Raw genomic sequence first — 24738 nt, forward strand, 5'->3', positions numbered from 1 at the left:
ACTTTTGTTTGATTGGAATGCACAATCTTCATAAATACATGCCTTCATGGATATCCAGAATCAAAATTTCTCAATATAACCACATATTTTGATACCTGCATTTTGCTTTAATAATTAGAGTTCTTAATGATCTGTAAATCTATATACAGCCATTTCATCACCTTGCAACTTGCAAAAGGTTTTTCACAAATGGGAAAGTACACACACAACACTTTAACCATTATTCCACTAAGAAGTAAATCATCTTGCAATGAACAATGCAAAATTATATGCATCAACTACATCCATCTTCTCCTACTGCCAGTTTTTCAATGCCAACCCCAAGCCAGATTAGCCTAACCTTATATAGAACAATGATGATTAAACTCAAAACCGGAGCTTTAGGTTCTCCGCAAAATGGAAAGGACAAGTTATGTCATCCTGACGGGTACTTAATCTCCATATCATACAGCCTAACTATAAAAAATTCCTGGAAATGTCAGAATAATATTTCCTAAACGAGACACAACCCCTAATCCAGCTTATCACATCATCTTCTTGAGCAGCAACACCGATACTATAGAGTGTTACCCAATGCAGATTTGGGTGAAAAAGCTGTTGCTTCAGATCTTGCTCGTTTCACCGGTTTGTGACCAGATTCATCATCGTCTGGGTCAACTTCTTCACCAGTCTTGGTTTCTGGTGCCTTCTGCTTCTGGTTTAAGCTTGCAGAACTATCTTCCGGTGCAGAGATTACATGACTGGTGTCTGCTCCTGTTTTGGCAACATCCAGTTCTGTGGCCATTGATGTTTCATTTGGAGAAGAATGTTGCTTTGACTCGAACAAAGGCGCAGAGGGATTTTCGAGGCTGGATGAAGAGGCCTTGGACTTTTCGTTCTCCATCTGTTTTCGTTGCTCAAACATCATCTGAAGATGTCTTCCCTGTTCTTCTATACGCAACTGCAAATTTCTCTGAATCTGCGGAAAGTATTATTGCCAAAGTGCTAATATAAGAAACTTTTGGTGAACATGTAAAGAAATGCAATATTGTGTGGTTTAGAGAATCTTTTTAAGCCGAACTTTGAAAGGAAAAAGGGTCTAGAAAGAAGTTAAAATTTTTTTTGAAACTTCAGGCAGTACTATAAATCATCTACTCGCCTCCCTTGAAATAAATTCTTGCATCATCTATTCACTGTTTCAGGAACTTCATCACTGTCAACTGCTATCTTAGAGCTTTATCCTCACCAATTTCGCAGTCAAGTTTTCATTTGGCAATAATGATCTTCCTCAACTTAATGAGCTCTTTATTACAATGTTGAAAGGCAGCCAGGTTCATTCTCTGAACCACTCAACACAAACTCTCTCAGAACATTTTAAAATTACGGGTTCCCCAAGCATCATTCTTCTAGAGCTTAACTAAATTACATTTGATCTCTTCATTATATTTGACCTCCTCAATTTGATTGCTGAAATTTAAGTATATGAGAAAGCATACATGTCTTTATATATCTTGAATTATGTTCCTAGTACTTCAGTGTACTTCTGAAGGTCAGAGTAATCGACACTCATACAATATTGTACCTCAAGTTGTTCATGAAGTCGCTTTTGAACTTCCATCTGCAATCGCAATGCTTCAGTGATGCTCATAGTCCTGGTATCAAAATCAGATATAAATGGTTTGAATTTCAAAAATGAGCCAAACTGTGCATGATTAGATTGAGAGCAATATAGAAACTAGAAAGATAATTCTAGCGCTAAAAGTCTTAAGCTGGTACCTCCGATAAAATCAATGTTTTCATCAATGCACATGTTTTTTAAAATTGATAGATCATGAAAATTGGAAGTTAAAGTGTGATTTTATGCAAACAGTAATGATCGCCATGTTTTCTTCTAAAGTAACAATAATATTTTTATTTAGGATAACTTTTGAATGGAATTGACAAGGGCCACTAAGGTCAAGCATTTAGGAAGCTGCAAAGATACAACAGATGTCCTCAAGAAACAGGACCCTGCATCGAGCAGAACCAAAAAGTCAAGCCGAGGGTAAAAATGGAATGAGAGTTACATAAATCAAAGGAATGTTTCAACTTCTCAAAAAAGATACAAAAAACAGGTTCCACCAGTTCCAGAACCACCATGCTAATCAACGACAATAATAACAGATAAAGATAGATATTCGAAGGAAATGACTAAGTTTAAGCTCAGAAGAAAGTGATGACAAAGATAAAGCAGTTCAGGATTCACGGTCTCCTAATTAACAACGTTCTCATCTCTACTTGACTGCAAGAGTTTGTTACTAGGTTAGGCATGTCAAAAACCTAAACGCACCAGAACAAGAATCTTGTCTGACAGGCAGAAAGGTTGACTTGGAAAAATTCATTTTACAAGAATTCCACATCAGCTGTTCAATGTGCAGGCTGTTACAATGCAAAATCTAGCTACAAGCTCATTAACACTGATCACCAAACTTTATAATAACAGTGTCTAAATACTGCATGAACTCCTAATAAAGGATGCTAATTTCGAAAGAAATATACAAACAAAATGTTCTAATCATAAAAATCCATTGCATGGGAAATTAGGTTGACTTCATACTGAAATTCCAGGTAGAGAATTTGCTTACGTTTTCGTGTCCAGAGATTTCATATCTTCGGTAGGATTCGATTTTTTCTCTGATGTTCCTGCAAAAAGAATCATGATTTTCACCCACTATCATTTTACCAAATATCATCATTAACCGAAAATCAAATAAAAGTATGGTCAGGGAAAAGAAAAGTAGAGGCAATAACTCATACCTTCTGAAGACTCTGGTCTGTGTCTAGCTGTTCTATATTTCTGAAATTCAAGTGACAATTTTAACTAAACAACCCTGATTGAGTTCATTAAATGAACAACATATAAGACAAAAACAGACCTGGAGGTGGCTTTTAACATGATAAATGGTCAGATTTTCAACATTCATGAGCTTTAAGACACCTTTTGGAGTAGCTCCTGTAAATTAATGTGGTGGGTCAACATGAGAGGAAGCTAAATAATTTCAAAGAAGAAAAGGTTATTGTCACTCAAAGAGCTACACACGTTCACCGCCACCCAGCCGATTGACAGCCTCCACAAATGCCTCATGAAGTTCTGGAGTCCAACGCATTCTGGATTTGTTTGCTGGTGTCATGGACAATGGATTAGCAACAGCATGAAATTCTTCATTTGACACAGGCTGATGTTGTTGACCTTGGGGGTGAACTTGAGGGTGAACTTGAGGGTGTTGTGTTGGGATATCCGTAGATGGTTTCAGCACCTGGTACATTGTCTAGAATGATAAAAAACAGAAAGAAGCCAGAAACCAACCAGTAGATGAATAAAACAATTTCCTTAATCTAATTTATTGGGGACAAAAGGCAACACATACTGCACTTAACATCAAATCAAACACATGAACATGTACTAGCCAAGTATCATGTTAAATGGAAAAGAGCAATAACATTCACTATTAATAATAATTATTGTTAATTAAACAGGTTCCATTAAGATCATGGATATTATGCTCATGCCATTGATCATCAACCTTTGGCATCCAGTAGATCTTTCAACAATAAAACGCAATAGCTAAAAGTAGTCCTAGGAATTCTAATTATGAGAATTGTATACATTGAACATGTATGCTGCACTTTAAGCATCATATACCAGGAGACAACTGATATGTCAGTTCCCTTGTTTCACATTAAAAAAATGCAAGTTCACAAGTAGTTGCCATGCTGAGCATAAAACAAACCTTATGTTCAATTGAGGAACAAACCTTTTGTCTGGCATCTGTGACATTAACATCAGCAAGAACCTCAGACCAATTTGGTTCTGGACCATCTTCAACAGAGATGAGCTGATCTGCCCACCACTCAATTCTCTTAGCACGATCATCAGATGCGATATCACCAGTATTACTTTCCAGCAGACCAGTCTGTCCGGGGTCATTTTCAGGAAAATCAAGAAAATCCTGAAGTGGATCTATACACCAGGAATTATCCTTATTTTCCTCAGGGTGATTAATCAAAGGTGTAGGTTGTCCTTCTGATGGAGAGAAATGGGTCGACCGCAATCTTGCTTCATCTCTTAATGATTGAGAAATGAAAGGAGAATTTTGGGAGTACCTTCCATGTGGCGAGACAGAAGAAAAATGCATATTGTCTGGGAATCGGGATGACGATGCAGAAATCTGTTGTGGGTTGGACATCGGCTCCCTCTCTGCTGAAACCTGAAACGAATTGGACAATTTGGAATAGTTTTCTTCAAGAGATGTCGAAAGAACTGGAAATGATGAGGAAATAGCTACAGAAACTCTCCCAAACAACTCGGCTGCTTTCTACCTGATCCCTGATCCCTGGATAAATGAATTAGGGAAGATGCTCAATATCATTATCGTCATAAATTAAAAGTCGCAACCATCAGCAGCAACTCAAGTTTCCTAGGAACTTATACTTTGATGCAAATACAATTGTCAACTGGATATTCTTAAGAACATGTAACTGAATTTAAAAGGTCACTGTGAATGCGACTATAGCACCTGTGAGAAAAGAAAAAGCGAGAATGAAGAGGCCATGAACAAATATAGAATGACCAAAATGGTGAAAATAACTATGTTCAAAGAAGTTACTTTAATAAAGTTTAAATGGGCAAATTCTAACAAAAATAATACAACATAAATTAGACATAGTTGCATTGAATCAATCCCAATCCACAATCCAGTGTCCCAACACAACAAATTATGATGGTTATATCAAAATCAACAAATCACAAGCCAATGATTAATAAAAGTTTCAAATTAGAAGCTCAATTCTTCACTAAAAAATATCCACACTCAAAAAGATACAGAAATTGAGTAAACATCAAGCTCATATAATCTACAAAGAAGGATATATACAAATTTGACCATAATCACAACAGATAAATCAATAAAGTACTCAAACAAACTGGGAAACAAAGCAAAAAAAGAAAAAAAGAAAAAAGAAGAACAGTTTATAATTAGCTGAAACAACACCGAAAGCACACTAGAATTAAACGAATAAGCGAAAAAAAAAAAACTGGGTATTGCAAAAGATATAAAGTTTCTGACTTTATAATCACTTCATAAAAATTAAGGGCAGGTATTCAAAAGGGTATCAAGGAATCTTACTGTAACTGACGTTAGAATCGAGAGATTGAATTGTGAGAAGCAAATGATTGGATAGAATTTTAGAAGCCACCCAACCGCGCGTACGCAAGCTATCAAAAAGATGATGAAAAAATTCTTTCCTGATTATGGCTTTTCCATTTTTCTGTCCTCTTGATTTTAACAACGAGGTCACAAAGAAGAATACGTATTCGATTTTGGCTTCATTTGCCGCTAACTGTCCATTAATTATTAAGCAACCTTAACGTGCATGTTATGTTTTGTGATGACGTGATCACAGCCGTGGGATTTGAGTTGAATTTCGATGGTGAGTTTTCTGAGCGGTGGTGATTCGAGGAATGGACTTGGTTAGTTTGTGTGGGGGTGGGGGTGACAGAGCATGGCTGCTACGGTAAGCAAGTGGGGCCCAGTACAGTTGGTTCTTTGTTGTGGTACTTTTTATGTTATTTTGTTGCAAGCTCCACTTGGGTTTTGTCTGGATTTGGTCACATTCTTTTTGAGAGAGGCAAGTTTAAGTGAGCAGAAGCTGTAGTTGCCAAAAGTGTTCATGTACCTTCAAAGTGATTTCAATTCAGGGTTTGACTATGGGGAATTAGTTACATCGTACATTCATTATGTTTCTTTTTTTAATTATTATAAATAATAATTTTTCTTTTTCTGTTATTAGTAATATATTGTTAGGGTATTATCATTTTTCTATTAAAGGTATTCTGACACATCATGTCAGTATCACAGTTTGGTAAAACCATCAATTTACCGCCAAACGTTTAAACTGTTAGCATTTTTCCACAATTCCGTTAAAACTCAGTTAATATGTAATGAAAATTTCATAAAAAATTAATTTTACCCCTGGAGCGTAAAAGACCATGTAATTAACCTTTTATGAATTTTGTAATTAAATCATCATTTGTTGTTCTTCCTTCTTAAAGGGCAAAAATTATCATTTATGAATTTTGTAAAATTGACCGTGTGGTGCTAGGTACTTTATAAATTGATTTAAATTATTTAATTTTTAAAGGGTAAATTTATTTATTTAATTTTTTGTGTAAAATTATTATCATCATATCAAAAATTAATATTTTAATCTTAAATCACATAAAACTCAACTTGTTGCTGAGATAAAGCAAAAGCTCAATTTTATAAGCTCAAGGTTAATTACATGGTCTTTTACGCTCCATGGGTAAAATTGACCTTTTATGAATTTTCCGTTATATATTAACTGAGTTTTAACGGAATGGTGGGAAAATGCTAACAGTTTAAACGTTTGGTGGTAAATTGATGGTTTTACCAAACTGTGGTACTGACATGATGTGTCAGAATACCTTTGGTGAGAAAATGATAATATCCCCATATTGTTATATGTTTTTTTTTAATTAGGAAAATTTGTTACATATATGACGACAATATTGTCATCAATTATTACTAACGAAATTGTAGGGGTGCCGGGTGCATGCACGTTGCAGCTATTGCACCGTAGCAAGAGCCTAAAATCCAACTTTGAGTCCACCTTAATTTCTGGGAACTTTCCTATACTTTTTATAGTGATGCAAGTAAAAGTGCTTTTTTTTTTCTTTTTTTAACCTTTTTTTGAACGCTAAATTCTAATTAGTTACTGATTTTGTTGTCCTAATTTAATTTGAATCGATTTTGATTGATTGACCGTTAAATTGGTCAACTTTTGTCTAACTTGTTGCTTAATTTGTGCTGTTCAAAGCAATCTTGATGACAAAATCCAAGCTTTATCACTTCTTCCATTAGATTTGTTTTTAATAACAATCTAATCACATTTTTTTTTGGAAGTCATGACACATATCCGTGGTCGATAGGAGAAACGTGCTAAATTTAAGAAACGTGTTGAATTAATGCATATCAATTGGGAAAAAAAAATATAGTCGAATGGATGTTGTGGTTTCTTTAACCATTTTACCTTTCCCCTACACTTCACCAATCTTTGCCCCATATTACATATCTTTTTTTTTTTTAATACTGATTAAACATCAGATTACTGCATTACACAGATATTTACAACAACTGCTATTATAACAGATATATTACACTAATAATTACAATCAAATATACATGATTGAGACTTGCATTATTACATTGAATTTTGTGAAGTACATGCCCAGACAAATAATCCCTCACAGAGGAGAAATGTCCATACTCCACTCGCATTTCGTAAGGAAGAACGATTTTTACATATTAAGAACATTTAGCCCCCACAATACTTTTGTGGGGGCTAAAACCGCTGCCCTCACAAGCCTTGTGAGGGTAGCAGCCCACCACTTCGGTCTTGGCCGAAGTGGCACATATCTTTTTCTTAAAATCGAATCTTTGAACTCTTAGACAGTAAATTGTCGAATTAAGTACAGTAGAACTTCATTAAATATTTAACATTTGATATATTAATAACTTTGATTAAATAATAGTTTTTATCGATCTAAATATGAACGTAACATGGTAAATTAGTAATTGATAAATTTATTAGATAATAATTTTTTGAAAAAATTATTGTTTTATAGGTCTAATTAATATATAAATTAATAATTAACTAATTTAAGTAGTTTAAATTAAAAAAAAAGTTAAATACACATGATATGTCTATGATCTTCTTTGTTGTACTAACATGATATTTTATGCATTTCATTGTTCATTGTTATTTTCTTTATGCTTTTCAGATGAAAAGCCACTGTCATTATTATGCGTTGTGTTAAAAGAAATCAACGAAAGATCGACTTAGCCTTCATTTGGCATAACTTTTCAAAGCTTATTTAAATAGAGCATTTGTTAGTATAGCTTTTACCAAAAAAATTAGTTGTTTAGTTGTCAATGAGAGTTTTTATTAAAAATGAAAAAATTACTTTAATCGGTAAGTTATTTAAAATTATGTTATGAAGAGTTATCATGTAATCGTGATTTAGTCATGTAATCCGGCAAGAAGATGATCATGTAACTGATTCACTAAATTAAAACTAAATCATAATTGTATCATATAACTTGACAGAATTAATAAATTCTATAATTATTCAATCTCTATACTCCACAAAAAAAAAAATCCTATTTAAAATGTGATATTATCTTTATAAATTAATAAATTACTAATTTATCGATATATTATATATTCACTAAACTAGAAGATTTTTCATGGTCTCAAGGCTATTAGTTTATGGAAGTTCTACTTGTTATTTATTGGGATGATTTTTCACACTTTATTTTAACATATCCTTAGTAACAACAAGAATATTATCGTATTAGCTCTCAAGAGCATTTTATCGAGTGGTTTTCAACTAGTTTTATTTGACTTACCACTCAATTTTAAGTTTTGTGAGAGGTAAGAAACAAAAATATTAATTTAGGATTTGTTCATTACCATACCTTTTTTTAAAAACATTTATAAAGAAAAAAAAGATATTATTGTATTAACTTTTAGTGGTTTGGGTGAGTGGTTTTCAATTAACTTTTTTGAATGATCACTTGAATTTAAATATTGAAACAATTAGAAGACTAAAAACTAATTTAGATTTTATCCACTCAAAAATTTTTAAGGGAAAATAAAGACGATAAAAGTTATTGATGGCGCTCTAATATGCTATTGAAACCCTTTATTAAGTGGACCTGGATCCTCTCCTAACCTAATTTTTCCTAATCTTTATAGGAGATTTAGACATGTGGTAATTAAATAATTATATGGATAAGATTAGATCTATTCTTGAATTTCCTTAATAATCACAAAAACTTACCGTTTTTGGATAACTAAAAAACTAACATACACACGTCATTAACTCTTTTTTCTTTTTTATTAACCTTTATTTCTCTTTTCTTTTCTTGAGACATTGTCGCTGGTTTGCTTTTGTTCTAAAAGAATCTAGCAGCGGCAGGGCACAAGACTTCAACATAATAAAAGAAAGAAATGGGACAAGGTTAACGATTGTTTTAATATTATTTATTCTATTGTTGTTGCTACCTTAATCCAGTATATTCATACATGAATGGTTTCTACTTTTGCTCTAACCTGCTATGTTCTACAACGATATTTGATTATTTATTAATTTCTTTTACTTTGTGTTAGTAATTAATGCTAAAAATTAACTATAATGTAATATATATATTTCTTTATTTTCTCATATCACAAATATATATATATATATATATAACTTTTTTTTTTTAATTTGTGCTTTATGATGGGTACAAATGACGGTGCCCCATAATGCCTAGGTGATCTAGAGTTCTAGACTAGAAATCAAGACATATGGAGTTTGATTCTGAACAAGTAACTTAAGACTTTTATAATATGTATAGTTTAAAAGTGAGATTTTCTATTAGAAGAGAATCATGTACCAAAAGTAAGAGTATTAGTGAAATGACATCAAGGATATTTGTTTGTGGGATAAAGCTATGGTACCACAGTTGGATCCAACCATTGGATCTAGCCCACAATTGTCACCAGAGTTGGATCCAATGGCTGGATCCAGCTGTGGTACCATACAAATAAGAACTGGTTGTCATGCTCAATCGAGAATTGAGTTGAATAGGAAAAAAAATAATTTTTTTGTCAATTATTTTGTTGAGAGTCACAATCATCTTCTTGTAATGCAAGAGTGTGCACATATTTTACCATCTCAGCGTAAAATTACTCTTTCTCAAGTTGTTGAAGTAGACTTGACAGAACAATCGGGGATTCCATTAAAATCTACATTTGAGTTGATGGGTAAGCAAGCGGGTGGAAGGGAGTCTCTTGGATACACAAAAATAGATCATAAAACTATTTAAGATTGAAGAGACAAAAAAACTTAGCATATGGAGAAGCAGGAAGCGTCTTAAAATATTTTGTTGATAAGATAACGAATGCAAAGTGTTGACTGAATTGAAAAAGATGGTAAATTATGTAGGTGTGGGTGTAAGTATTTAATGAACAGAGAAACAATCATAAGTTTAAATGAATTCATAAGAGACTATTTGGTATTATTTTTGGCTAATTTTTTTTATTTTCTAAAAATAATAAAATGAAAAATATGTTTGGTGGGATACTTTTTGTACTAAAAATGTTCCAATTTATAATCTTGAATTTATTAAAATTCGGGAGAGTTATTTAAACCATATGATTTAACAGTGTAATGATCGCGAAAGCTACCAAACCATATGGCATTATAGTATTAAACGACATGATTTAATAATTTTTAAGACTTTAATAAAATTAAGATTTTATACCAGATCAGTATTATTTTTTGCAATCATTTTTATTTGATAGAAATAGTTGTTATTTATGTTTTTGTTTTGTTAAGAAAAATAAAATGATAAATTTTTGTTTCTGATTTTACTGTAATGTATACTGAACAAAGGCTAATCATAGTTACTATGGGTCCACATGTCTTCCCTTTTTATTTTAAATTTCACAGCAATTGGAGAAGAATTGAGATGGCCAATGGGCCAAACGGCACGTGGCAAGGCACGGGTACAGCACATGTCCGTATAGCATGACAGGATACAATCACGTTTCGGTGGAACACACGGCATGACACAACACGTACATGAGCGGGGCCGAGCTTAGAATTTTAGGCATGCGGGCCTTAAAAACACGACATAATTAGAGATGGGTTAAGCAAGACACGATGAAAAAGTCTGCAATAAGCATGTTTTATTTTTTAATGAAAGTAAACTTAAAATTTTATGATTTTACAAATAACTTGAAATTGAATTTTTTAAATTCATTTAATTCTTAGTTTAAAAAAATACTATAATTGATTTATATTATAATTTATTAAATAAATAATTGATATCATGATTTTAATGAATAAAATTATAAATACCATGATTTTATAAATATGCATTAATATTATCATGAACTATGATCTATAACTCTATGTAAGTCCAAGTTAATAATTAAGTTAACCATTAAGAAAAATATATTATTATTATTGTTATTTTGTTGTTAAATATTGAAAAAATTCTAATACTATAGGTCAAACTTACTAATTAATATTACATTCTCTTACTATTATTAGTTTATTATTATTTAATATGGACTTGAGTTTTGAATTTTTGATTCTATTAAATTTGAATAAAGACATGGACCTAAGTATATAGACTTGCAAAAAGTACGACAACAACTTAGCATGAGCTCTTAAAAAAAAATTAAAAAAAAACTTATTGTGCTTTTTTTTTCTGAGGCATGGAATGACACGGCACGTGTGCCGAGCTAGATCTAAACTAAAAAAATTAAGCACAATATAGTACGACATGAAACACATAGTGGGCACAGCAAGACATAGGCACGAACACACGTGGGTCTTTCTTTGATGGCCGGCCCGGCCCATTGGCCATCTTTAGGGAAGAAAAACAACAAGAAGAAGGATCCCACATGTCCTTTAGATAAATTATCAAACATATTTTTTTAATTTTTATTTTTAATTACTGCTTATAAAATAAGTTCCTAAATACTTTTTTTACATTCACTAAAATCTAATAGTTTCTTTATTACAAAAAATAAAAAATAATATTTGAAAAACAATACCAAACGCATCCTAAATATCTTTTAATATAATTTTAACACAAAGATGTTTTATAAGAGTAACAAAATGGTTGCTTATAGGTAGGAATGAAAAAAAGGCATAACCCAAGCTATTACACATGGTTCAAAACTTACGAACCCTAACAACCTAAAATTAGCATAAAGATTAAAAGCTAACACTGTAACACCCATTCCTTATTTGTTTGAATTTAATTATGTTTACCTATTTATTTGTTTATCTTTTATTTGTGTGAATTTATTTTAATTAGCGTAATATGAGATAAAGTATAATATTTTTTATTTTTTAAAAATAAATTATAAGGGATTATCTATCTTTATTGTATAATGTATTTTTATAAAGTCATGTTTTTTTTATAAAAAATAAACTCTTTCTATGATTTAAAAAATTTCAACCAAATAAATGTATGAAAACAAAGAATTTCTAAGGTTTTGTTTTATGCACATTGGAAAGAAGTTTTAAGGTATTTATTATTCTTTAATGCAGGGTCTCTAATACGATCTTATGTGTTTGATAATGAACGCATGCATTGTTCTCTTTATCATGAATGACTAGTCAAGTATTATGAGGCATGAGCAGTGTGATTTAATTACTTTTTCCCTTTATTTTTGATTTAATTTCTGAATTAATATTTCCATAAAATTAAAGTAGACATCCTAAGGTTTTCAATGATGTATTTTGTGTAAAGAAATTCCAAGTAACTAATTTGTTGTGATTTTTGAAGTTGGAACAGTGGTGCTAGAAAATTCTAATTTTCAGCAGCATGTCTGATTTCGTCGATTTTTCTAACTAGCCAAATGATCTCTGAAAATTATAATGATTTTTTTAATCCTCATTAGGTCTGCTTACTGTTTATTTAATTTCATAATTTTTGGTTGAGTATAAAAATTATTAAAAATCATTATGTTGGGCTGCTGCAAATTTGGAGACTGCTTTCTAGAATTGCAATGGCTGATGGTAAAAATTACTTTAGGCTGTTGAAAGGTTTTAAAATGACATATAAAATTTTATTTTATAACATATGAGTCCTCTATGATTTAAAATTTATTTGACTAATTATCATTGAGTTAACATTAAGTTATAAAATTTTTAAGTGCAAAACACAAACCTGAAAGTTTTTGAACAGGTTTGCTGGTCTCTTAATAAACATTCGTGTAAAATGGTTTCACATCTTTAAAAATTCTGGAAATCTGATATGTTGTTTCTTGATGTTTCTTTTGTTATAAAATCAAGTGGTCTAATTTTATGACTTTTATTATATATTTTACAAATTCACTAATTCAACGACCTCTGTTTTTATAGTGTATTAGTTATATCGTACATTGATTTTTTTTATTAATAATAATTTTTCTTTTTTTGTTATTAGTAATATATTGTTATATTTTTTTAAGGAAAATCTATTACATATAACAATAAAATTTTTATCAATTATTGCTATTGAAAAGTTTAGTATGAATAATCAACTAAAAAAAATAGTGATAGGTATCTCAATATTTAAGTACTAATTTAAATCTCATCTGATGTGGCATTCATTCATTAGATAGTAATTAAGTGATTTTACTAACTATAAAATCCATTATCTAATAGATAAGGGACACATAAATGTTAGGCCTCAAATTGAAATTTAAATGTTGGAATTCCTAACATTATTAAAAAAAAAAAAAAGTAGGGGTGGATGCATGTTGCGGCTATTGCACCGTGCAAGAGCCTAATATTCTAACTTTGAGTCTACCTAATCTCGGAGAACTTTCCTATACTTTTTATGATGAAAGTAAATGCCCTTTTTTTTAATAACTTTTTTTGAACGCTAATCTCTAATGAATTGCTGATTTTGTTGTCCTAATTTAATTTGATTCAATTTTGATTGATTGACCGCCAAATTGGTTTTGTCTAACTTGTTGCTTAATTTATGCTGTTCAAAGCAATCTTGATGACAAAATTTCAAGCTTTATCACTTCTTCCATTAGATTTGTTTTTAATATCAATCTAATTACATTTATTTAAAGAAAAACACTTAAAACACACATACGCCACGCATGGTTGACAACTTACAAACCCTAACAATATAACATTAACATAAAGAATAAAAGCTAACGAAATAAAGAGTAGAAGAGAAAAAAGAGAGGCAGTAACTTAACTTCGGTAATTTGCTTCCAGCCACCCACCACCATGGCACAACTAGTGCAGATACCCACCACCACGACGCCACCAGACATCGAGCCACCAAAACAATCAGCAACCGTGCTCGAGGGAAAGAGAGAGGCTTGAGCCGCACAACGCTGACACTATTCCCGGCCACTGCACCTTACAGCCATTGCCTGTCCCCAAGAAGCTTTCTCCTGATGATATTTTATCCAACAAATCTCAGCTTGCCGCTCTCGATTCCAACCTGAATTCAGTACCTTTTTTTTGTTTTTTTGTTTTTTTGTTTTTTTGCTTATGATTCAATTTCACTAAATATTTGGCTTAAATCCAACATTAAGATGAGAACGTACTGCGGAAGTATGTAATCTCTGGGGTAAATATATGAAGTCATGCATACAATCTCATAATTGTTACAAGTATTGTAAATGTCTGTCTGTTGCATTACAATTACAGAGGATTAGTTTTTGGCAACATAAAATATAATGTTAATTATCAAGCATGAATTTTTATTTTCATATATGGTGGTATCCTTACAATTAAATTTAATATATAAATGGAACAATGATACAATTTGTTAGTAAAGAATAAGGATAGGAGTTCTATTCTTGAAAAATAAAAAATAAAAAATAAATAACTAAACTCTAATTAAACCCGACCCTGACCTAAAAATGGCCTGACTCTCAGTTTGAAGGCTTGGATTTTTGTACGGACCAAAGGCCCTTCGCAAAGTCCGAGTCTAAGGATTTGAAAACTTGTGTTATCAGTTCTGTTACTAGGATAATTTTTAGGTATCACTAAAAAAATCTCTAACAAGCCCACGAGCACAAACAACATTTAAAAAATTTGCCTCTTATGTAGTTTTTTTTTTTTTTAAATGAAAGTATCACTTTCAATCATTCAACTCCGTGTATAGATATAAAAGATGGACTGGTATGTTGTCCTCCCAAATTACAAAATTAGTATAATTTAAAGCTAACTTAGCAAGTGTGTGAGCAAATCCATTACAGGTTCTTGGTGTGTGTTGTAACCTAACATGTTTTAACCACTTCATCATATCTTGAACCTCAAATACAATCCAAAAAATCTCAGCCTTTGTGCTTTTTCTAGCTGAGACTAAATTTGCTATTTCCTTTGAATCAGTCTCAACAATCAGAGGTAAACATCCTATGCTTTCAGCTACTTCCAGCCCGAATTTGGTTGCTTCGGCTTCTACATAATCAACTTTATCAAGTTATTTTGTTGGCTTTATGGCTGCTGCTATGAGTTTGCCTTTTGAATTTATAATTACGATGCCCAAACCTACTCTCTGTTGGTCTATCCTTATAGCAGCATCGACATTCACCTTAAACCAACCTGCAGGGGGACGCTTCCAATGCTTATGGGATGCCACATTTTGATTTGAAATTACTTGCAGCAGTGGCATTTGAATTCTTTTATAGGACTGAACAATTGCTTCAGCTTCAGCTACTGATAGTTGAGAATCTTCTTTTTTGCTCTTGAAAATAAAAAGATTCCTTGAGTGCCATATACTCCAACACAAAGCAACTATCAGCTCCATTTCACTTGATCTTCGATCAGCCAAAGCCAACAGCAGGCTTAAGACATCATTACACTTCAGAGCTTTCAGTTCTTCTTCAAAAGTTGTGAGCTTCCAAATTTTCCTCGAGGCTTTACAATCAAACAACGTGTGGAAGATAGTCTCTCTATAACTCCTGCATCTCTGACACCAGGGGGTTTGTAAAAATCTTCTCTTCTATAAATTCTCTGTTGTGGGCAGCAAGTCATTTGCTGCCATCCACATAAATATCTTCACTTTCTTTGGAATCTATAGATACCAAATTAAGTTCCATGAACTTTTGCCTTCCCTCGAACTATTAGGCTTGTTTAGGAACTTCATTTGTAGAGCTAGTTAATAACCACTCTTGACTGAGTAATTACCCTTCTTGTCATAATGCCACAAACTTGATCTGGACTTGGTTGTCTTGGCAGAGGGATTTTAAGTATTTGGGCAATATTTTTTTATGAAAATGTTGTCTTATTACAACATCTTTCTAGCAGTGGTTTCAATCAATCAAATTTGAAACAGTTGTCTCCAGAGGAAAGCTTGTAGGAGATATTGTTTTGAAAGTTTATGGTCTTGAAAACCAGCCACTTTGGTACACTTTCACCTGTTTTCCATCTCTAATTCTCCATCTAAGACCCCTGTGAATAACATCTCTCCCCCACATGATGCTCCTCCATATATAAGAGGGGTTTGAGCCAATTTGTGCCTCCATAAAACCTGAATGCCTGAACTATCTTTCCTTAATCACATTAGCTACAAGAGATTTTAGTGCTTGGATGATCCTTCAACTCTGTTTTGCCACTAGTGCTTGGTTGAAACTGGACAAGTCTCGGAAACCCAAGCCCCCTCTTTTTTTAGCTTGGCATAATTTTTCCTACTTGGACCAGTGAATAGACCTATGATCCCTTTTATTTCCCTACCAAAAACCAACAATGGCCTTCTGCATATCCTCACATAGCCCTGGAGGAAGTTTAAAAACACTCATGGCATAGGTAGGCACTGCTTGAGCTACTTCTTCTATAAGAATCTCCTTCCCTCCACATGAGAAAACTTTTGCTTGCCAATTAGAGATTTTGTTTATAATTTTGAGCTTGATCTCGTTGAAGAAACTGGTCTTATTTCTTCCAACCATTGAAGGTAGCCCAAGCTACTTTTCATGTCTTGAAACCACCTGAAGTTGAAATATATCCTTGATTGTCGCTATCTGTGCTTGCTTGGCATTCATTGAAGAATATGGAGGACTTTTCAAAATTAAAGATTTAGCCTGAGGCAGTAGCATAACAATCAAAGAGTTGCTTCATATTCATACAATCTTCTTTAGTAGCTCTTATGAATACCAAGCTATCATCTGCAAATAGAAGATGAGCAATAGACAAGTTCCTACTGAATTTTAATCCATGAATCAGCTGATTTGATTCAACTTGGTATAAAAGATTTGTGAAAACCTCAGCACAAATGATAAACAAATATGGCAAGATTGGATAACCTTGTCTTAAGCCTCTTTTAGGCTGAATAAAGCCTTTTGCTACCCCATTGATTAGCACAGAAAAAGATGTTGAAGATATGCATCTCATGACCAGTTCCAACCATTTATGAGAAAAACCCAACCTTTCCATAGTGCATTTTAAAAACTCCCACTCCACCCTATCATATTCTTTGCTAATGTCTAATTTCAAAGCTAGTAGACCATACTTTTTATTTTTGCTATGCCTAATCTTATGAAGACACCCATACCCAATAATTATATTATCGGTTATGAGCCTATTTAGCACAAAAGCACTCTAAGTTGGTGAAATTACATGATCTAAGGTTAATTTCAGCCTATTCGCTACAGTTTTTGTAATGATCCTATAAATAACATTACATAGGTTGATCGGTCTATACTCTACCACTGTCCTAGGCTTTGCAATCTTGGAGATTAAGGCAATGAAAGTATCATTCAGAGGAGCAAAATTACCTCCATCATTGAGGATATGTAGACAAGTGGTTATAACTCCTTTGTTGACTGATGTCCAATGCTTTTAGAAAAATCTTGTTGGGAGGCCATCTAGGCTAGGGGCTTTAGTTGGATGCATCTAACTCAAAGTTTCTAGAATATCTGCTTCTGAGAAAGGTTGGTCCAATTGGAAATTCATTTTTGTCAAAACTTTATGAGGCATGTTTCGTAGAGCTATCTCTAGGTGCTATTGAGAAGGATTTGTTGACGTGAACAAATTATGACAATATTTGCAGAACATTCTCTCGATATCCTCTGCTTTCTCAGACCATATATTATTTTCATCAGCAATTCCATTGATCCAGTTTTTCCTTTTCCGAGCTGAAGCTTTGAAATGGAAAAACTTGGTGTTTTTATCCCATTCTTGCAGCCAAACTACTCTAGACCTCTGCCTCTAGTAGATTTCTTCATCCATGAGCAAATCATTAATTTGTCTTTTTAAGAGTTTAATATGATCACCACTGATAAAATGATTGCTTCTTTCTTTGTAGGTCTTTAACTCTGCCAGCAATTTCTTTAATTTCTCCTCTCTCCCTCCAAAAGCTTGATTACTCCAGAGTTTCAATTCAGCTAATGCCTCATTGGCTGCCTTTTTAAAAACAGTAATAGGGTCCTTATCTCTCTGCATTCTCTTTTGCAGCCATTCAGAATGCACAATTTCTTTACATTTCTCATAGGGACTCCATATGTCTTCATAGTGAGTTCTTGAGAAAGCTCTTTTACTGTACTTTGTGCTTCTGCCTTTTTCTTTTACTGAAAAAAAAGAAGATTATGATCAGAAGTTCAAGTCTCCAATATCTCTATTGCTGATTCCTGAAAAAAACTTCCCCAATTCTTACAATAAAAAAACCTATATAATCATTCCTCTACCAAATGAGGTCCAAATCTCTTGTTTGACCAAGTAAAAGGACGACATTTGCACCCCAAATCTATCAACCCACAAAACGTTATAGCCTTTCTAGACTTATTTACAGCATGCACACTCCTATCCTGCTTTATAATCTTCTCATGCAGCTGTAACATCTCATTAAAGTCTCCAAAACAAAGCCATGGCAGAGAGGATAAACTAGCTAACATTCGCAACAAAGTCCATGTATGTTATTTTTTATCTAATTTAGGGTACCCATATATTCCTGTACATCTCCAATAGCTACCATTATCAACATGAACTACTACATCTATATGGTGCCTACCATAAGATTTAATATCCACAACAACTTTCGAATTCCATAACAAAGCCAACCCACCACTCAAGCCATTTCTACTAACAACTAAACAATTCTCAAACTTTAAAGTTTTACCTTTATCTTGCATTTGCCTAGACAGCAGCTGTGTTTCACAAAGAAACATAATATATGGCATGTGCAATTGGAGAATTTTTTTTAGCTTCGCGTAACGCTCAGTCATTCCCCATCCCCCGATCATTCCAGGATACAATCCTCATGGTTGTCGGCGGGGCTGCGACCAGTCTCCACCGTTAATTCCTCCGTGTTTATGACTGTTATCTCCACTTCTCTTGTTTGTTGCATTTCCAGTTCACGCTTGCCCTTTGCTTCTGGCGAGCAACTTATGGTTTGCAGCTCACTACATATTCTTTTCCTTTTTGTATTTGGGCTACCCCAGTTAAGTTCTCTATTGAGCCTTTTAAAGCTCTTAACTCTCTCAACATCAGCTGGAGTTGTCTCAATAGCTCTTGCTTGCAGCTTCCATTTACGTTTTTTTTTTGTTTTGGTCTGTGTTACATAAGTTCCATCAGCTTCCCCTAGGTTCGATTCAACATGAGCTTCATTTGGGCTTACCTTAACTTGGGCCTAACTTTCTTAAAAGTACTATACTTTTTTTTCTTTCTCATTTTTATTTTGTGCATTTCCATCTCTAGTTTCCTTCTCATTTGCATTTTTGTTTCCTACTTCACTGCCTCATTCTTCTGTTTCAGTCTCAGAGGCAGCTGGGTACACCAGCTTTTAGCCGCTTTTTCCTGACAGTTTCGAAAACCCGCCTCAACACCATTTAGCCCATCTGCATCTGAATTGAGTTGGTGTCGAGTTGACCCGCCTTTACTATATTCTTCACTGGATTTTTTCACCAGTTGCAATTTCTTCACTGAGTTTTCTTGAGTTTTTGATTGGGACTGCACATTACGCCTTTGATTATCTTCATCCATCTTCCATAATTCTTTTCCTTTATTCAACTTGATTTTTTTATGCACTTGTAAGCGCTTTCAACCATGGTCCATAAGCCATCTCATCTCTAGTTTGGTTTTTATACTAGTTACACTCCCTAAATTGATGCCCAACGTAGCCACATACATAGCAAAAATCCGGCAGCTTTTCGTATAGCACTGGCATAAAGTTTTCTTTCTTTTTTTCTTCCATTGTTCGGCCTCAAAACCTTCTTTTTCCATGTTTACCATCTCTACTACTTTTTTTTCAACCTCATCTGGTTCCAAACTTAAAATCTTCACCAAGGATTCTGTTACATCACCTGAGACTCTTAGTCTTGCATACTTGCCTATGCACTCTCCTTTAGCATTAGTATCCACTTCTTCCACCTTTTCAATATCTTTCCCAAATTCTTTAATTGTCTCCTCATTCATACACATAATGGGAACGTTATGGATTTGAATCCAAAAGGATGCATGAGAAAAGGATTGTTAAGTTACCTCTCCCAAGCCAGTTGGTTCAATTAGTACCATTAAGGCTCTGTTGAAATGCCATGGACCCCCTGTTAGGATCCTTTTTTTGTTCGTTTCAATTGCAAACATGAACATGAAAATGTTATCTCCCAGCTCCTCAATCCTTACTTCTCCCATTGTTCTCCACACCTGTGACATGGCTGACATTAGTCCTTCTAAGTTTACTTCTCTATTCTGTAGCACCTTCCCCGTTAAGCATCCAACAACAATTTTTTCTCCTTTCAGCTTCATATTTCCTCTGAATGTCACTTTTCCCCTTGTTTCTCCATTCAATGAAATTTCTTTACACCTTCGAATCAATTCTTTTGTATCCATTTTAGTATTCAGCAACTAGAAAAAAAGAAAAAAGCCTCTCACCCAAACTATATAAACTACTAAGTTGTGGTTAGCTAAAAACTTTGCTATTCTAGAGATTTAGAAAGAACAAGCAACTCCTGGAGATTGACTTGGGAAAAAGACAGCAAGATAAAACATTAAAAGACAAGAATTAAAGAGAAAGCACCCAACTTATGTGGGTGACAACAAAAGCCACGAGGGCTCATGTTTAACCCCCATTCTATTCTTCAGAGAAGAAAGGGGGAGAACCACTTCAAACTTTACTTGACTCTTGCGTAGTTATAACTTCTATAACCTTAAAACTATAACTATGTAAATGCAATTTCAAAATGATCATTTATGTAAATATTTTATAACTCTATTACAAATTACAACTTATTTCTCCAAATTAAACATATCTGTTTAAACTTGAACCATTGACCCCTCACTTCCATCTGACTAGGCAATCGTCCAAAGATAATTTGGAAATGATTAATGGTGGATTTTAAAATTTTTAATCCAATCTAATCAATTTAAATGAAATTGTTCTAATTAGATTAGATTGTAAATGCTCATTTTAGCAAAAATAGACGCGATCATAGAGTTAGATTATTTTACTTTAAATTTTATGCTTAAAATTTTGACACAAATCTAGATGAATAGCATTATGAAATATTATTTTGATTGTCAATATTTATCAATAGATTACAGGAAATTAAGAGCTCAAAATTTGTGATTAAAATTTAAGTAAAAAATTTAAATTGAAATATATATTCTTACCCTATAGTATAGCATTATGTATTATACTACTACTAAAAAATAATGGTGCATTTACTTCTTGGATTGGGGAATCAGAATTCGGAATGAGAATAATTAATAGCGTTTACTAGCTAAAGTAAAGATGGGAACAAGAATGAAACATGCGGGGTCATATATTTTTAAGATTAAAGAGTAAGAACTTGATTCCCATGAGAGGGATAAGAAATCGAAGTTCTCATTCCTTGAACTTTCCATTTTACCCCACTAAAATTTTATAATTTCTCTTTTGTCCTTAAATAAAAATTATTATATTATATTCTTATATTATTTTCATTGTTATTATTCTTATTTTTGTAATTTTTGTTGTTGTTAATAATAATAATAATAATTTAATTAATTATGAATACAATGATGATATTAATTAATAATAATAAAACTAATAATAATAATTTTAATTAACAATATTAATATTAATTAATAATAATAGTACTAATAACTTTAACATTATTATTATTATTATTATTTTGAATAATAATAATCATAATTATTACAATAGATAATGACAATAACAAATAAGGTTACTTTAGTAGTTTGTAACAAATTAACAATCAATTTCGATTAAAAAAAATAAATACATTAATGGTAATATAGTTCATTATGTTTTCGATTCATACAGTTAAAGTAAATAATTTATTTTAATTCCCCCTTCCCATTCTGATTCCAACCTATTTTACTATTAGGGTGTGTTTATTTGAGGGTTTAAGGAATGAAAATGAAGGAATTGGAATGAAACTCATGTTTAATTAGCAAAATATAGTTTGAAAATGTGAATAAAATGTGTGGGTCTCACACAATTTGGGAATAAGAAATGAGAATCTCATTCCCATGGGGCGGTTGGGAATGGAAATGAAAGAATGTGAATGAAACATGAGTTTACTTTTATATCCCTCTAATTTTTTCATATTTCCCGAATTACCCTTGTTCAAATCACAATTAATTTTTATTATTTTAAATATCATTATTATTATTAAATTTTATTAACTTTATTATTTTAGTTATTATTTTTTATTAATATTATCATTATTTACAATTTATTATTATTATTATTATTATTATTATTGACCTTATTATTTTAGTTATTATTATTTTTATTATTATTATCATTATTATCAAAATTTATTAATTTTGTTATTTTAAATGTCATTATTATTATTATTGACTTTATTATTTTAGTTATTATTAATTATTGTTATTATTATTTTTATTAATATTATCATTTTATATCCCTCTAATATTTTCATATTTCCCGAATTACCCTTGTTCAAATCACAATTCATTTTTATTATTTTAAATGTCATTATTATTATTATTATTAAATTTTATTAACTTTATTATTTTAGTTATTATTAATTATTATTAATTATTCTTATTATTTTTTTATTAATATTATCATTATTAACAATTATTATTATTATTATTATTATTATCAAAATTTATTAAATTTATTATTTTAAATGTCATTATTATTATTATTATTGACCTTATTATTTTAGTTATTATTATTTTTATTATTATTATCATTATTATCAAAATTTATTAATTTTATTATTTTAAATGTCATTATTATTATTATTGACTTTATTATTTTAGTTATTATTAATTATTGTTATTATTATTTTTATTAATATTATCATTATTAACATTGATTATTATTATTAATATTATTAATTTTATTTTTTTAATTAATAGTATTTTTATAATAATATTTATACATGCATCTAGTTAATGAAAATTACATTGTTTAATCTATGGGTGTTTTGGTAAATTGATTCTCATTTCCATTCCTTATTCCCATTTATTTTGTCAAGTAAACATATCAATGGCATTCCAACACATTCCCATTCTCATTTATTTTTGCAAAATAAATATTAGAATTTCATTCTCATTCCAGTCTATTCCCACTCCCAACCCATTCTCATTCTACCTCATTCCCATTCCATAAAATAAACGCACCATTTTAATTCATTCTGATACCGTTCAGTAAAAGGACAATAATTGTATGGTACAAGTACAAAATGCAAACTAAAATAATTTTAAAAACTTTTGAATAAGAGTGCTTTTTAAGTTCTTTATTTTATTTTACTTTGCCATATATATTTTTTTCTTTCTCTTCTCACTTCTTCTAAAAAGAGCAATTGACACCTTGAACCACAATGTTATGGGACAACTGTCAAAATAGACATAATTACCACCTCATAGCCTTTAAAGATGCCAAAATGAGAAATCAATCTCAAAATAATTTTTGTGCTATCATCACCTCCTAATAAGCTTTATTGTGCTGACAAGTATGGTGACTTCTTCTTTTTTTTAAGAAGGGAATTAAACTTTCATTAAAGCAAACAAGAGAATACAGATTCCACATCAACTAGTAACGGTGCTGTCCATACAACATTTCTATGACTCCTTAAAGCAAGCTTAGCCAAGGAGTGGGCATGAACATTACATGATCTGGGGGTGTAATTGAAGCTAATGTGCTGGAAATCCTTCCTTTGATCTTGGATTTCAGAAATCACCCAAACAATCTTTGTTTTGCTGCCCTCTTGGTTGTTAATCAACTTTGCCACATCTTGACAATCCGTCTCCACCATTAATGAGCTAAGAGCTGCATTTTTTGCCACAGCTAATCCCCATTCAACAGCTTCTGCTTCTGCAACCTTAACATCTCCAGAAAATTACGTGGTCTTAACAGCAGCCACAATGATTCTGCTGTTTGAATCTCAGATTACAGCTCCTAACCCTGCTATTCCTTTTTCATAGTTAATAGCGGCATTCACATTAGCCTTGAAAACATTTGCAAGAGGAGGGCACCACTTCTGGCTCTTCATTGGATTATGCTTTCCCCCTGATCCTTGCCCTTGCTGACTCACCCGTTTATAAGCCTCAACTACAGCCTCAGCTTTAGCCACCACTCGACAGCAGTCCATCTTTTTTCCTTCAAAAAGCTTGTGATTCCTGCCATACCATATGGCCTAGCAGTATGCAACAAAAATTTCTGTGTCTGACTTGCTCAGCTTCTTAGTTATTTCAAGCATAACATTCCACATATCTTGGTTAGTAGCATAAGGGAAGCGTATTTCAAAGGGAGCATGAATCCATACCTTCCTTGCAGCTTTACAGTGCACCAATGCATGTGATACGCTTTCCACTCCTTGTTTGCAGACTTGACAGTGAGGCTCTACCAATATCTTTTTTTTTTTCCATAGGTTCTCAGTAGTAGGCAATAGGTTTTGGCCAGCTCTCCACATAAATATTTTGATTTTTTCTGGAAGTTGGAGGGTCCATAAACGGTTCCAGTGATTAAAGCTCTTGTATGAACAACTTGGCTTATTAGGGTACTTCATTTTTAAAGCTAGCTGATACCCGCTTTTCACAGCATATAATCTTTTTTTATCAAAATGCCATATTATCTCATCCATCCTCGGTTTTCTCGACAGTGGAATTCTCAAAATCTCATTGACATCTTCTTCCGAGAACCACTGCTTCACCTTTCTTTGATCCTACTGGTTTTCAGCATTAATAAGCTCTGAGACTGTAGC

General features: G+C 32.2%; 1 protein-coding gene across 4 annotated transcripts; it reads right to left on the reverse strand.

Moving 5' to 3' along the window:
* Positions 1-198: 198 nt before the first annotated feature.
* LOC18033520 (protein PHR1-LIKE 1) lies at positions 199-5345 on the reverse strand. 4 transcript variants are annotated; one of them, XM_024179313.1, is made up of 8 exons: positions 5145-5345; positions 3774-4352; positions 3059-3287; positions 2895-2971; positions 2776-2815; positions 2604-2661; positions 1562-1631; positions 199-958 (listed from the first exon to the last, which is right to left on the reverse strand). In XM_024179313.1, the coding sequence occupies exons 2-8, from the start codon at positions 4203-4205 to the stop codon at positions 557-559; spliced, it is 1308 nt and encodes a 435-aa protein (XP_024035081.1). In that variant the 5' UTR covers positions 4206-4352; positions 5145-5345; the 3' UTR covers positions 199-556. The 4 variants fall into 4 exon arrangements, with proteins under 4 accessions (XP_024035081.1, XP_006420652.1, XP_024035076.1 ...); XM_006420589.2 differs by having other exon boundaries at positions 3059-3275; positions 3750-4352; XM_024179308.1 differs by having other exon boundaries at positions 3750-4352.
* Positions 5346-24738: the final 19393 nt, after the last annotated feature.

Source organism: Citrus clementina, unplaced genomic scaffold (genome assembly GCF_000493195.1).
Source record: "Citrus clementina cultivar Clemenules unplaced genomic scaffold, Citrus_clementina_v1.0 scaffold_9, whole genome shotgun sequence".
Taxonomy (NCBI): Eukaryota; Viridiplantae; Streptophyta; class Magnoliopsida; order Sapindales; family Rutaceae; genus Citrus; species Citrus x clementina.